Source organism: Chaetodon auriga, chromosome 21 (assembly GCF_051107435.1).
Source record: "Chaetodon auriga isolate fChaAug3 chromosome 21, fChaAug3.hap1, whole genome shotgun sequence".
NCBI classification, from domain to species: domain Eukaryota; kingdom Metazoa; phylum Chordata; class Actinopteri; order Chaetodontiformes; family Chaetodontidae; genus Chaetodon; species Chaetodon auriga.
Window position 1 is genome coordinate 15,555,171 of NC_135094.1, and position 12,449 is coordinate 15,567,619.

Genomic DNA, 12,449 nt, shown 5'->3' on the forward strand with positions numbered 1-12,449 from the left:
CCTCCTCCTCCTCCTCCTCCTCCTCCTCCATCCTCCCTTAGTCACCAAAGTACTGTAGATGATAGACTCTTGTTAAATCCTCATTGCTGACCCTCTCATTTCTTCCTCTGTCTCCATTCAGCTTCCTTCCCTCTCCTAAGTGGCTGCCTGTTCGTCTCCCCTCTCTCCCTCTTTCCCCCTCTCCCTCTCTCTCTCCTCCCTTCTCTCCATCTCTCTCGGGGGTAGGTCATGTTATCTTTTCGCAGGAGTCCCTCTGCTGGCCTTTGGTGCATAATGTAAAAAGCCGCTGGTGTGTGTTTTACACCGTGCCTGACATTATTAAGTCGTTTCAGGCATATCACTGCTTTTATCTCCACCATGGAGGTTAATCAGAGGGGATTTATACCAAAACGACTTAGACGCGCTTCAACCGTTCTCACCCTCAACCTTTTTTTTTTTTTCCCCCTCTTGTCATTTTGCCTGCCCTGTACATATTTTAAAGGCAGATTCAGGGACAGGATGTTAATGGTCTATCCAGTCACTTTAAACTGTGAACTGTCTAGTAAAGCAGAAACGAGTAAGGCAGTTCCTTGGGAAGTCGAGGAGCGGCCCTGTGGAGCATCATCACACGGATTTACTTAAAAAAAGAACAACTGATGGTGCGAGTAGTGGCTTTTATGTACATCCCCTTGGAGGAAATGCGACATAATTGCATTTCTAATTTCTTAGTTATGTTAATTACAGTACTTATTGCGTAATATAATTCAATCTAAAAATTACAAGTATGAATGGGAAACTTTTACCCTTCTGTCGCCTTCATACAGTATCAGTATTACAGCCATTATTTTGAATATATAATCACTGACTAAAAGTTCAACTTTGACCCATAAGTGTTAAGGAGGTACTTTCAAGTAACTTATGCGCAAAATCTAAGATAAATTGTACACCAAACAGCAGAAGAAAGAAAAGAAATGCTTGAAGCCTAGAGGGCTTTTTTCCCTCATCTCCCAGGCTTTCTTTAAAGGCTCTTAAAATGTATTAGTGCAATCAGCTTCTTATTGTGCTGTGAGTGATGGGATGTTACATGAACACGCTCTTTCCTGTCAAAGTTAGAACATGAGATATTTTTTTCTCTGTGCTCTTCTCGCTGGTTTGTAGTGGCCGAGGCGCCGATTGAAGAAAGCAGCTTCTATTCTATTCTATTCAGAATCTAATGAAAGAGTCTGATGATTAAAATACCAAATCTGAGCAGTGCATATAAAGATACACTTCCTCCATAAATTACACATACAGCAGTCTACATTTTGCGAGCCTACTATCTTTACTCTCAGCAAACACAGTTTCTCTTCACTTATTATAACGACAACCCAGGACCTTTTTTATTTAAGCAATCAATTTTCATATGAGCTTATTGGGCCCAACGTTATATTCTTTACAAACGAGATGTAGATGAACCAGAGAGCCAAAGTGCTGATTAATGCAGCATTACCTGTGAATATATCTCATGTGTGACATCTACAAATAAACATTTGCCCCTCTGGCAAATGTCTGTTTTTATAACCTGCTGCACAATCAGTGATGGCTCAGTGGAATTAACGCTGTAGAGATGTTTTTTTTTTTCTTTTTGAAGCAGAGAACATGGGCGAACCACAAAAAAACCATGCTGAGGGGGGCCGGTGAAGGTTGTTTGGGAACCTGGCAAGCACAATTTCCAGGTTACAACCACACCAAACATGGCGCCACACATGGACCAGGCCCTGATAGCTTCTATGTTGTCATAACTGACTGTGCTTGTTTGATCAGATGAGGAGAATTTAGATTGATAATGAGTTTTAGAGTCAGTCGCGCTTAACATCTGCGGTTGGTGGTCATGATTCAGTGGCTTCCGTTCATTTTGGCTTGAATGTTGGGTTTCATTTCCCAAATTAATGTTTGGATTTAGGCTTAAGAGCATTAGTGGCTTTGAGCAGATGTAACCAGTCCGGGGATATATGAAGTTAGCTGTGACCAAAGTTTGGGTTAGACAATTTCCTTTTAGTTTTATGTTATCCATGAATTACTATACATGTTCTCTGTTCTGCATGGACAAAACATGTGATGCTGTCATTTATTGTCATAAAACGTCTGACTGAGCCTCTAAGCATCTTAATAACAAGACTAGGAGTCGCACCATCAGCATATTAACATGCTGATGTGTGGCTGGTGTAAAGTTTACCACATTGACTACAGAATAGCTTGTTTTTAGCTAACAATTTGCACTAAACAGAGTAGGAGCTAAGGCTGATGGGATCATTAGTCTTTCATTTTTATTTTTTTATTTATTTTTTTTTTTTGGTATAAACCAAATTTCGGCCTGTTGATGGCACTTGATGAAAGGTCAGGGGAAGTGGGCGTAAATGTCTGTAACAAATTTTTTTTTCCAGTCCTTCAAATTGGATTGGAACAGTTCAGTGAAGCTCACTGGAAAAATTGAATTGCTTGTGGCGTCAGAGGAAAAGTCAGGGGATCAAGTCAGACAGATTCATCCTCTGGGGACCGTGCATGTCAAAATTTAATGGACATCAATCATGCTTCACCATTGGGCCATGCTGCTAGCACGGCTAAAAGCTCATTGTATATTCCAGGCTCTCTGTGGCCTTTGTGTTTTGCTTTGCAGTTGATTCCGTACAGAAAACTGGGCCAAAGGGATTGATAGTAACCCCAAGTGGAGAACAGGAAAGAAATAATGATCTACTTCTATGTTTAGCATCACCACTAGGAAGTAGTGTCCTTGGTTTTTGGGTGAGGCCATCATTCCTCGACTCTGATCCTTACCATATGCACCAGGCTCATCGTCTTGGTTTCCACCTTTTCAGCCCTAATGATGAATCTCTGCTTGAGCTCTGCTTTGCTGTCGGAAACCTGTGGTGTAGCGTCCCATCTCCCCCTGCTCTTGTGCACCAGGGAAAGAAGGTCAGGCGAGCTGTGGCAGAGACAGATCAATTGCACAATCTCTGTCACTTGCTCTGTCTCTCTTGTGCTCCTTCGTTTTCCTTTGTTCTCGCTCGCTAACATCAAGCTTGTGGTTTGAAAGGGAAAAAAAAACCTCTTCTTATGATGACGACGGCCGCATGGTGCAGCCTGGCTGTCTGATCGGACTGACAAGACCCCGCTGTTCAGGCAAAAAGTTTGACACACAAATACACACACACACACTGAGAGAAATCTGTTCCACAGGCTGCAGGGCCATCTGGCCATCACACAAGAAAAGGTTGGATGTAGTTAGAGGCGAGGTGCCGGAGTGTTTCACAGCACTCTCCAAATTTGTACACAGTTCAGCTTCTCTGGGTTGCACTTTGTTGTCATCACATGACACAACGGCATCTTTTACTGTCAATAAAAGACGAGACAACAGAAGAACCACTGAAAGGAGATCTGAGCACCAGCACTGACATATCTTGGTTTTTTTTTTGTTTTTTTTTTGTTTTTTTCATTTTTTCCTCTTGTGATTCAGATCTGGGGGACAGAGAGAATGAGCAAAAGATTTAGGAGTGAGAGTGATGCTATGTGTCATATGGAGAACAAACAAGAGGGAAATCTGTCTTGCCGCAAGGAGTCTGGCTTTTTGAGAATCTAAAAAGCCTCCAGAGGCAACGTTTCCACCAAATGAATAGATATCCATTTTCAAAAGCCTCATGCTTGGCGGCAGGCGAGGGATGGGGAGAGGGAAGGGTGGGCTGATGGTGGTGTTGGGGGGGAGATATCTAGGCAGAGGGCAGACACTATTAAAACTCGGGAGAATGAATTGTTAAATACCTCTATAAAGAAATATAAGACATGGCCCCGTTTTTATGCTGCCTGGGCCGCTCTGCAGGCGGGCGATAAGGTGGTGAGGGTGGTGGGTTGAAGCGCGCGTGCATGTGTGTTTTCCTGAGGGTGGGGTAAAATCAAGCGCACATCCACCCCCTGCTACCCTGAACAGAGTGACACACGTGTACACACACAATCAATGTGGCTCCCTCAGTTTTACACTCACCAAATTAAGGGAGGTACTACATGGAAGCATATGGAGAACGTTATGGAAGGCCTTCAACTGTAACCACTGACGAATCTTCAGTCATCGTCTCCCTTTGGGGCCGTTGTGCTAAACAAGAAATGTACAGTTGAGCATTTTTCTTCCTCACAACACACACACACACTCATATCATCACCCCTACCAGCATGCACACACTTCTAGGTCAGACAGCAGCGGAGAAAATTTTCCCCGCTGACATTTAGTGTTTCTGGCACAATATTGACTTCAGAGGGAAGGCGGCAGGAGGATTGTTGGTGACATTCCACATTACCTTGGAGATAGATGCCGAACTGTCTACATGCACAAACAGCTGGGGAGGTGGAGGCGCGAGGAAGAGGAGGCAGGGAGGGAGGGGTGAATGGATGGATGGACAGATAAAAAAAAAATGAAGGAAAGTTGAGCAAAATAGGCCAGCAATGAATTCAAGATCCTTATCGTTTTTTGAAACTTTGTTCTGTGGGTTTCTGAAAAATGTTATTACTGGCAGAACCCGACAGCACACCCATGCTTAATGCAGCTGCAATGTCCTTACCAGTGAATCACATGACTGCATTTGTTTAAAAGAAGTCGCTCGTGGTGATGAAGCCACAGAGATTTCTCACCTGACTCCTCCCCTCAGCTTGACGGACGGGGCTGCCGACTTTTCTGTTTAGTTTGGGCTGTCTGGAAAGTCGGTGCATTTTATTGGCGAGGCAGTCTTAAACAAGACGCAGATCCAGATATGTCGTCAGCGTGCGATTGGTTCGCTTGCTCCACGCGTCTTCTGTCAGACGTACGTAAACCTTTACGTGCTTGTCCCTGCAATGTTAGTGCTTTCATTGTCAACACAGCCATGCCAGCATTTTCCCTCAGGTGGGAAACTGGTAATACAGATATCCCTGAATATCATCCCCTGCTCATATTCACACATGACCACATGCAGGAAATGTGCCTGAACATTTCAAGGACAGGCTGCATGTGTGAGAGGAGCTGATGTCAGAGGTGCTTTCACTATATTTACTGATAAGACTACAAAGGCGCTATTAACCAAAGGTACTGTCTGATGAAAAAGAGCTGGGATAAATACCAACGCATGATGATTTCATGGTTCCAGGGTCACATTATTGGTGAGAACTACCTGTCTTAATAGTATTAAAGGTTGTATTTTTTTATGAGCAATTCAATTTGTCAAAGGTGTGAAACTGAAGAACACAGTGAGCAAAACTCTGCACGCACGAAAGGTGTTTTTAGATGTTCGAGCGGTATGTGTGTGGGCCTCTGTCAGCCAAAGCCACACAAACTGTGTGCTCTGGGCTCATAAAAAAGCTTCATGTTTGTCCTGTGTGCGCAGAAAGCATATTTACAATATGTAATTATATTTTTCACGAGGAAGTGGTATTCAGGCTTTCTCTTATTTGAGATGAGATTTGATCAGGCAGCATGAGAGCGTGCAGGAAACCCCGGATGCATATTATGTTCATGATTTTGCATTCTGCTGACCTAAGACCCTGTAATTGGGAATCATGAGAAAGCTTCAGAGGGACAGAGGGACAGCATCCCTGTTACAATAAAGTCACTCTCATTTGTGCCTGTGTGAGCCCGGTGTGAGAGGAGAGGGAGAGACGCTGTGCTGCTGCCAGAAGCAGACTGAGATACTCTGAGCAGCATGCATGGGAATAGATTACAATGGGCTATAATAGATTTGTGTATAGTCCGCACGTTCTGCCTGATGGTCTGCAGTACTGTATGTGTGCTATACTGCTCTTGTCTTGTCTGTCCTTTGTCAGTGTCCTCTTTTCATTCAATTATTATCAATTTGTTTTTCATTGTGTGAGGAAAATGGTCATGTGGCATGAGAGCGTGCGAGAAGTGTCAGTTGCGTGAGTCCAGACTGAACTGTATGCTACTTGTTCAGCACCACTGGATCTAAAGGTAGCTACTAAGCTAGGTGGTGAACACAGTGGAGCATTTAGCAGCTAAAAAGCCAAAAATTTCCCTCAAAAGCTAGTGGAGACCAAAAACAGAGCTAAAAGGAGTGTGAATATTGGACTTATAGTCATCAGGTGACCATCAGGACTCCAATTGAATGTTCATGTCACTTCATATTTGCTTTTCAGTTGTTTGCTAGCAAGTTCACCGTATCAGTAACAAACACTTGACAGTCATCTTGGACCACTTTGCGACTGAGGTCATGAATCAAACTGCTAAAAAAAAAGTTGTATGCTTCCATACTTTTATATGCTTTCATTTGGTTTCTCGCTCGTCTTCATTACATAAAGGTCACATCCAACATATGATCTGAGTTTCTCTTTTTATTTTTCTCGTAATTTCATCTAAACTAGCACAGTAAGAACTTTCCTCCATCGCGTCCATTGTGGTTTTCACTTCCTGCCCTCCATCTGAATTTAACATCATGTGACTGCGAACAACCCATTGAATTAAAGTGTTTTCATAAAATAGTTTATGGCCAAGTTTGGCTCAGGAATTGTCTTGGTGAAGCCATTATCACTGTAGTACAAATCAGCATGCTGTCCGTCCTGGTAGCATTGACACTTAGCTTCTTTGACATCAAATAACTGCCTAAGATGCAGAAAAGTCAAAGGTCAGTGCATCAGTTCTGATGTTGCTCTGTACTTCAACAACTCTTCTTCATTAAGACTGATTGGGGTATGGCTGCAGTAAATCTCATCCTCTGCAGCCATATCAGTCACCAAATAACTACTGCTGCTTGTTTTCTCCACTCTGAGGAGGCCCAGGGGAATATCTAAGTAAATTGGTCAGAACTAATGCAGAAAAGACACCAGGTGGGGTGAGGAACACAACAGCCACGACAGCAGTTTCTGCTCTGAGCTGGTTCTGCCCGAGATGTTTTCCGAGTGGAGCTTACATCAGTTACCTGAAACAGATTTTGAGCACCGAATTCCCAAATGTAGCTATACGGATCGGGGTTAACCTTGATGCTCATCCAAGAGGAAGCCAGCCAGCCACACGCCGGCCTTCCTCTCGCTGTGTGGCAGGTCGCACTGATGTTCTGTCTGACTGAGGAGCGAGATCCTTGGCCCCGTTTTTCTGCCACATTAGGCCCACACTGAAAGTGGCAGTCAACTCCCCCGCTGAGGAAAGAGAGTGTGTGCGCGACTGTGTGTGTGAGACTGTGTGTGTAGGTTAAGAAAAATGATGGGGTAAAGTGTGAGAAATGCAGGAACAGGCAGATGTGTGTATTTAGATATTAGCTCATATAAACAGACAAAGTGGAAGAGGTTTATTTGTTAAGAAGGGGACCACAGCTGTAATTCACAGCCTGTTTTCCTTTTTTTGTCAGGTGATGTAGATTATGTTGTTTGCACACTCTGGCTCACAGGATGAGGAAATTATAGGCTCTGACTCACTGTTGGCTTCGTAGTCTGGCACATCACTGCCCTCTATCACACACCAGCATGAGAGAGGGAGAGAAACCTGACGACGAAGAGGAGGAGGAGGCAGGCTGGTTAAAGGGAGAAGAGAAGGGGAGGAAGGAAAGGCGGGACCACAATCTGAAGAGTTGGACTTAAAAAGATGGGAAGAGAAGAAGAGGAAATGTGAATTGACAGAGAGAGGTGAAGGGGGAGAGAGGGGAGAGAACAAAGGGAGAGGGGGAGAGGGAAACAGGAGGAAGGGACACAAAGCTGGGCCGCGTGCCAGGGTCTATTCCACCTTTGCTCTCCAGGCCTTTCTGAGCTGCCACCTCTTCTCACCTCTGTAATGTCATCAATGAAAAGGCCTTTAGGAGGGATGGAGGACTTGACTCAGGGTTCACACTGTGACCGACACCAGCTGACGCTGCCAAGCCACGCAGGATTCTGTTAGAATTAATTGGATGTCACTTTCAGGTACAAGGAACAAGGTTTTTTGGTTTTTTGTTTTTTTTTCCCACATTTTTGTAGCACATGCTCCTGCAGAATCTGAAGATTCTGCAACATTTGGGTTGATGAAATCTGGGAAATAATTCCTCCTGAAAAGATGACCATCAGGCGATACAGGTTTTTCACTTCACAGGTGCACATCTTTTAACCAGTCTACACACTATAAAAAGTCAAAAAATTGAAAATACTGCAAAATGCCTATGGCAGTTTCTGAGGTGATGTGTTCAGATGTCTTGTTTTACCCCATCAACAGTCCGTAACCCAAAGAGGAACCATTTAAAATGACATAAAAGAGACATTTTAGCTTGATAAACAGCTGAAATGATCAATTGATTATCAGCGCTGTTGCCGATTATTGAAATATTGTTTGAATGTAGGAAGGCTCTTCGTAAAATTTTGGATAAAAAAAAATTCTTCCTCAGTGTAACACTGGTATATAAGGTTTTAAGAATATTACCTTTGAAGAGCTTGACACACACCTTCCATGATAATATCAGGAGATTTTTGAAGATATGGTAACCAGTTATAGATGCAGTTCTACATATACATAACTAACAGTCCTTGAGCACTGAATTGAGTGCATGATGTCAGCAGTCACTCTTGCAAAAGGGGAATGTCTTTGTGAAATAAATTGACTTCTGCACTGAATGTGTGTGGAAAATCTATCCGTCCACTCGATTTTTCTGTTTATTTTATCCCACTGCAACAAGGGCTGCACTGAGCTAGAGCTCAACAAGCATGCTCAGAGACAGCCTTGATTATTCAAGCATAAAGTAAACAGCATGAGATGAAAAGTTTAGAGGAAAACGATCTCTTCCTCTTGTCCTTCTTGCCAGTTAAAGAGAGCGGCATTCATCTCAGAGGTGACCTGTCATGTCACTGTTACAGAGCTTGATAAAGCATCATTGCAACTCTTGAAACAAAGTGCTAAAAGTATTCACTGTTGACTTCTCACAACACCTCCCTGTTGCTCCTCTGTTTTAGGCTGACACCAGTGTGAGAGCAGCAATATGTGCATGTGCGCACACACACACATGAACACACACCACCCACAGCACCACAAGCTGTGAGCACCTCGACCGCCAGTTCCAACTGTGAGAATATTTCACAGCCCTGATGAGGGCTATAATGTGCAATATGCTCACTAATTCAGTCACTCTCTCCCTCTCGCTGCCTTTTTTCACCCTTAATCTCTCTCCTCCTCTCTCACTCTATGCGTCCGTCAGCATGACATCTGTTGATGTCCTTTTAGCTACTGGGGGCTCAATCTGTCCAAAAGGCCCACTCTGCTGCCACTCTGTTGCCATCTCCCGGTGATCCATTTATGCTCTACAGTTGGCATGAAGGCCGCTCAGAAACCAAGCACTTAATTACCACTAGAGTAATGAGCATTAAAGGTTCAGAGAGGCGTGGATATGATCCATATGTCTTTGCAACATCTGTTCAGCAGCGTAGATTTAGTAGATATCCGGTGAGAAGTGTTGGTAAGTGAGATGGGAAGGACAGAGGTCTGCTCATACTTAGTGTTATCGTCAGTAAATCCTTAGCTGTCTGCATTGTCTATTGTGAAAGACCTGGTCAAATTGGTGGTAAATCTTCTGGGTTGCCTCACAGCGCAAAGAGAGGTTGTTTTTTACAGCACAACACTGGAACACTGTACTGTTCAGCACAAAGGAGCTGAAGCTTTGTGTGTGCAAAGTTACACAGTTTCTTCATTGTACAATCTAATCATGGTGTAACCATTGTTATTTCGGTGTACTCTGTACCGGCAGTAGGACATGTGTTACATGAGGGATCGTTCCTCTGTTGCTCTTCTCGAGGTTTCTTCCTTTTTCCTTTCTGGTTTTTCTTGGTACACAGACTGAAGTGCATGTTCCCCGCCCTCTTGGGTTGAAGGTTTTGAGGATTTTCACCTATGACCACAGAGCAAAACCTTATTCAACTTCCTGTTTTGTTTGTGTGTTTTTTTATGACTTCTGCAGAGATTTACTATTGCACTTTAACAAAGTTAAGACTCACAAGAGACAGAATAAAGAAAGAATGGTCAGAATGTAAGCATCAGTGGTCGAGTCATCCTCACTTTTAGTCTCCAGCATGGGTCATGCTCCAAAATATGCTGGTTTCTACATTTCACATAATGCAACTCAATAGAATCTTTCTTTAGACCCTCCTGAATACTCATCCTTCAAACATCACACCTGAAAAGAAACATGCAGTATACATAAATTACAGTTTAAGCCCCTTTTGTCAACTTAACCTTTCCATGATGAGAGTGTCAACACTAAATCCACTGTTTCTGTCCCCATAGACCCTTTAGTATACGCTGTGTTGAGTGATAGTGGGATACTGGCAGTTGTGCGCTGGATGAATATCAGGGGTGTACTTGCCCTGTACATGTGCAAGTAAAAAGTGTTTCCCAATGGCGGACTGTGTGCAGACTGTAAGCACTCCACAATAGAGGAGAACACACGTTTCTCACCCCAAATGGTTCCTAGAGTAATCTTGGTCATATGAGCAAAAACAAAGTGTCATGATAAACATAAAACCATATTCTGTTGGTCATGCTACTGTAGCTCAGCATGTTGTATGGTAGAGTCACTATAACCATGCACAGAGAATATTTGGGGGGATTTCTGTATGTACTCATAGCAAAACAGGTAAGTTGACAATTGAGCCAAGCTCCCCAAAAACTCACTGTATTACCTGAACAGATTAGGGAAGTGATAATATTATACAGTGAAATGAAACCTGTGAAGTCAGTCTCTGTAGATTGTGTCCAGTAGAAATTAAGGGAGCGATTGTGTTTTTCAGGACTTTGCCGATTCAATATTCCACTTGGTGAGGGAGAAGTACCGGTCGCTGGTGGGCGGCTGCAATCCTGCGCACGCTCGACACAAATCCCTGGCAGGCATCGTAATGACCCGAGGTATGGCAAATTTCATTGACTTTTATATATCACTTTGAATTATTGAAGTGGTGCAATATAGAGAGAGTGAGGGAGGGAGGTAAAGAAAGAGAGTGAGAGGAAGGACAAGAAATGGGAAGGGAAAGAAATTCTTGAGAGAAAATGATAAACTGGGTGGGAAGAAAGAGAGAGAGAGAGAGAGAGAGAGAGAGAGAGAGAGAGAGAGAGAGTTTCCACTCCGTCCTGTACCTTGCATTCGTGCAGGAGAGTATACCTTCCTGATGAATTATTGACTATTCAGAGTCTCTGAGGAGAATGAGACATGGTAGTGAGTGTCAGTCATCCCCGCTGCATGCTGGACTCGCTGCGCTCAGGCAGCTTTGACAGGAGTTCCAGATGCCACAGTGGAAATCTTAACTAGATCATCTTAAAACTTAATCTGAAACCCAACTGAGTGACACACTGAGGGAACACTGAGGAGGAGGAAGCTCACACTGCCTTTCTCCTGCAGCATGAAACAATGACTTATTACCAGACATGTGTTTTGTTTGTTGCATATTACATCGGGGCCTCCCACACATACACGCACAAACACACACAGATCCACACGCTGCACATCTATCATAATGAGCGCACTGATGCAGGCATAAACCCCAGGATGATCTCACGTGAAATCTGTACAAAATGAGCTCTTGTGTTTTTTTTAACCTGCTATTTATGAAGAGTGTGTGAGAAGTGTGTTATTAATTGTTGTTGTTTTTTTGTTTTTGTTGTTAGCTGTTGGTGTTAGCCAGCTTAACATTAGTTGTTGTTAGCTGTGTTAGTCGCTGGTGTTACCTGCATAGACTGTACAAAACATGGACATAGTGTCTATGATGTCACCCATCGGTTGCTGAAGCGCCATTATGAAGCTCAGTGACAGTGGCTCCAGCTGTCTCCACCTTGGCAGTGCTTGAGGTGGAGCGTGGGTGGAACTGAGGCAGGCTGAATGAAGCCTGGTTGTTGAAACCTAGCAGTTAGCTGTCACTCAAACGGCCATGCCCGTAATTATGCATAACTTTAATGTACCTTAATGTAATTTAAACAAGTGACTTCTATAAAAAATTCACCCGAACAGTTGGCGTGAACAGGGAAATTAGCCATAGAGACCAGGCTGTAAACATATTCTGCTTTAAAATGGACACCCATGGGGGTTGACTCACTTTTGGAGCAAGCCTCAAGTGGCCATTTGAGGAACTGCGGTTTACGCCACTTCAGCAGTGGCTTCATTGTTAATACTGTCACAAATTAATTTCAAGTCAGACAGTCTGCAGGTCCACAGAACTACAGGACACACCCTCCAAATGGCTGCAGCTTGGTTAGGTTTAGGCCCAAAAACTACTTGGTTAGGTTTAGGTGAAGATCACGGTTTGGGTTAAAATAAATATGTCAATACAGGAAGTTATCTCAGGGGGTGTGTCAACAGGTTAAACAGCAATATTAGATCGAGAGACAGTGGAAATAATGTTCCAAAACTGTCTGTGGGATATAATACAAAAAGGACAATACACACACAAATGTCTGCACATGTGGAGTGCCGACACACAAACACACGCAGGCACACATGTACACAAATCCATGCACGCACACA

At 43.4% G+C, this 12,449-nt stretch overlaps 1 protein-coding gene across 1 annotated transcript in view; it reads left to right on the forward strand.

Annotated features, from left to right (window-relative positions):
* The window catches only part of adarb2 (adenosine deaminase RNA specific B2 (inactive)), a 166,106-nt gene that overhangs the window by 123,546 nt on the left and 30,111 nt on the right, over nucleotides 1-12,449 (forward strand). Inside the window, exon 4 of the mRNA XM_076721448.1 lies at nucleotides 10,726-10,840. Coding sequence (XP_076577563.1) covers nucleotides 10,726-10,840 — 115 coding nt within the window. The remainder of the gene's footprint in view (nucleotides 1-10,725; nucleotides 10,841-12,449) is intronic.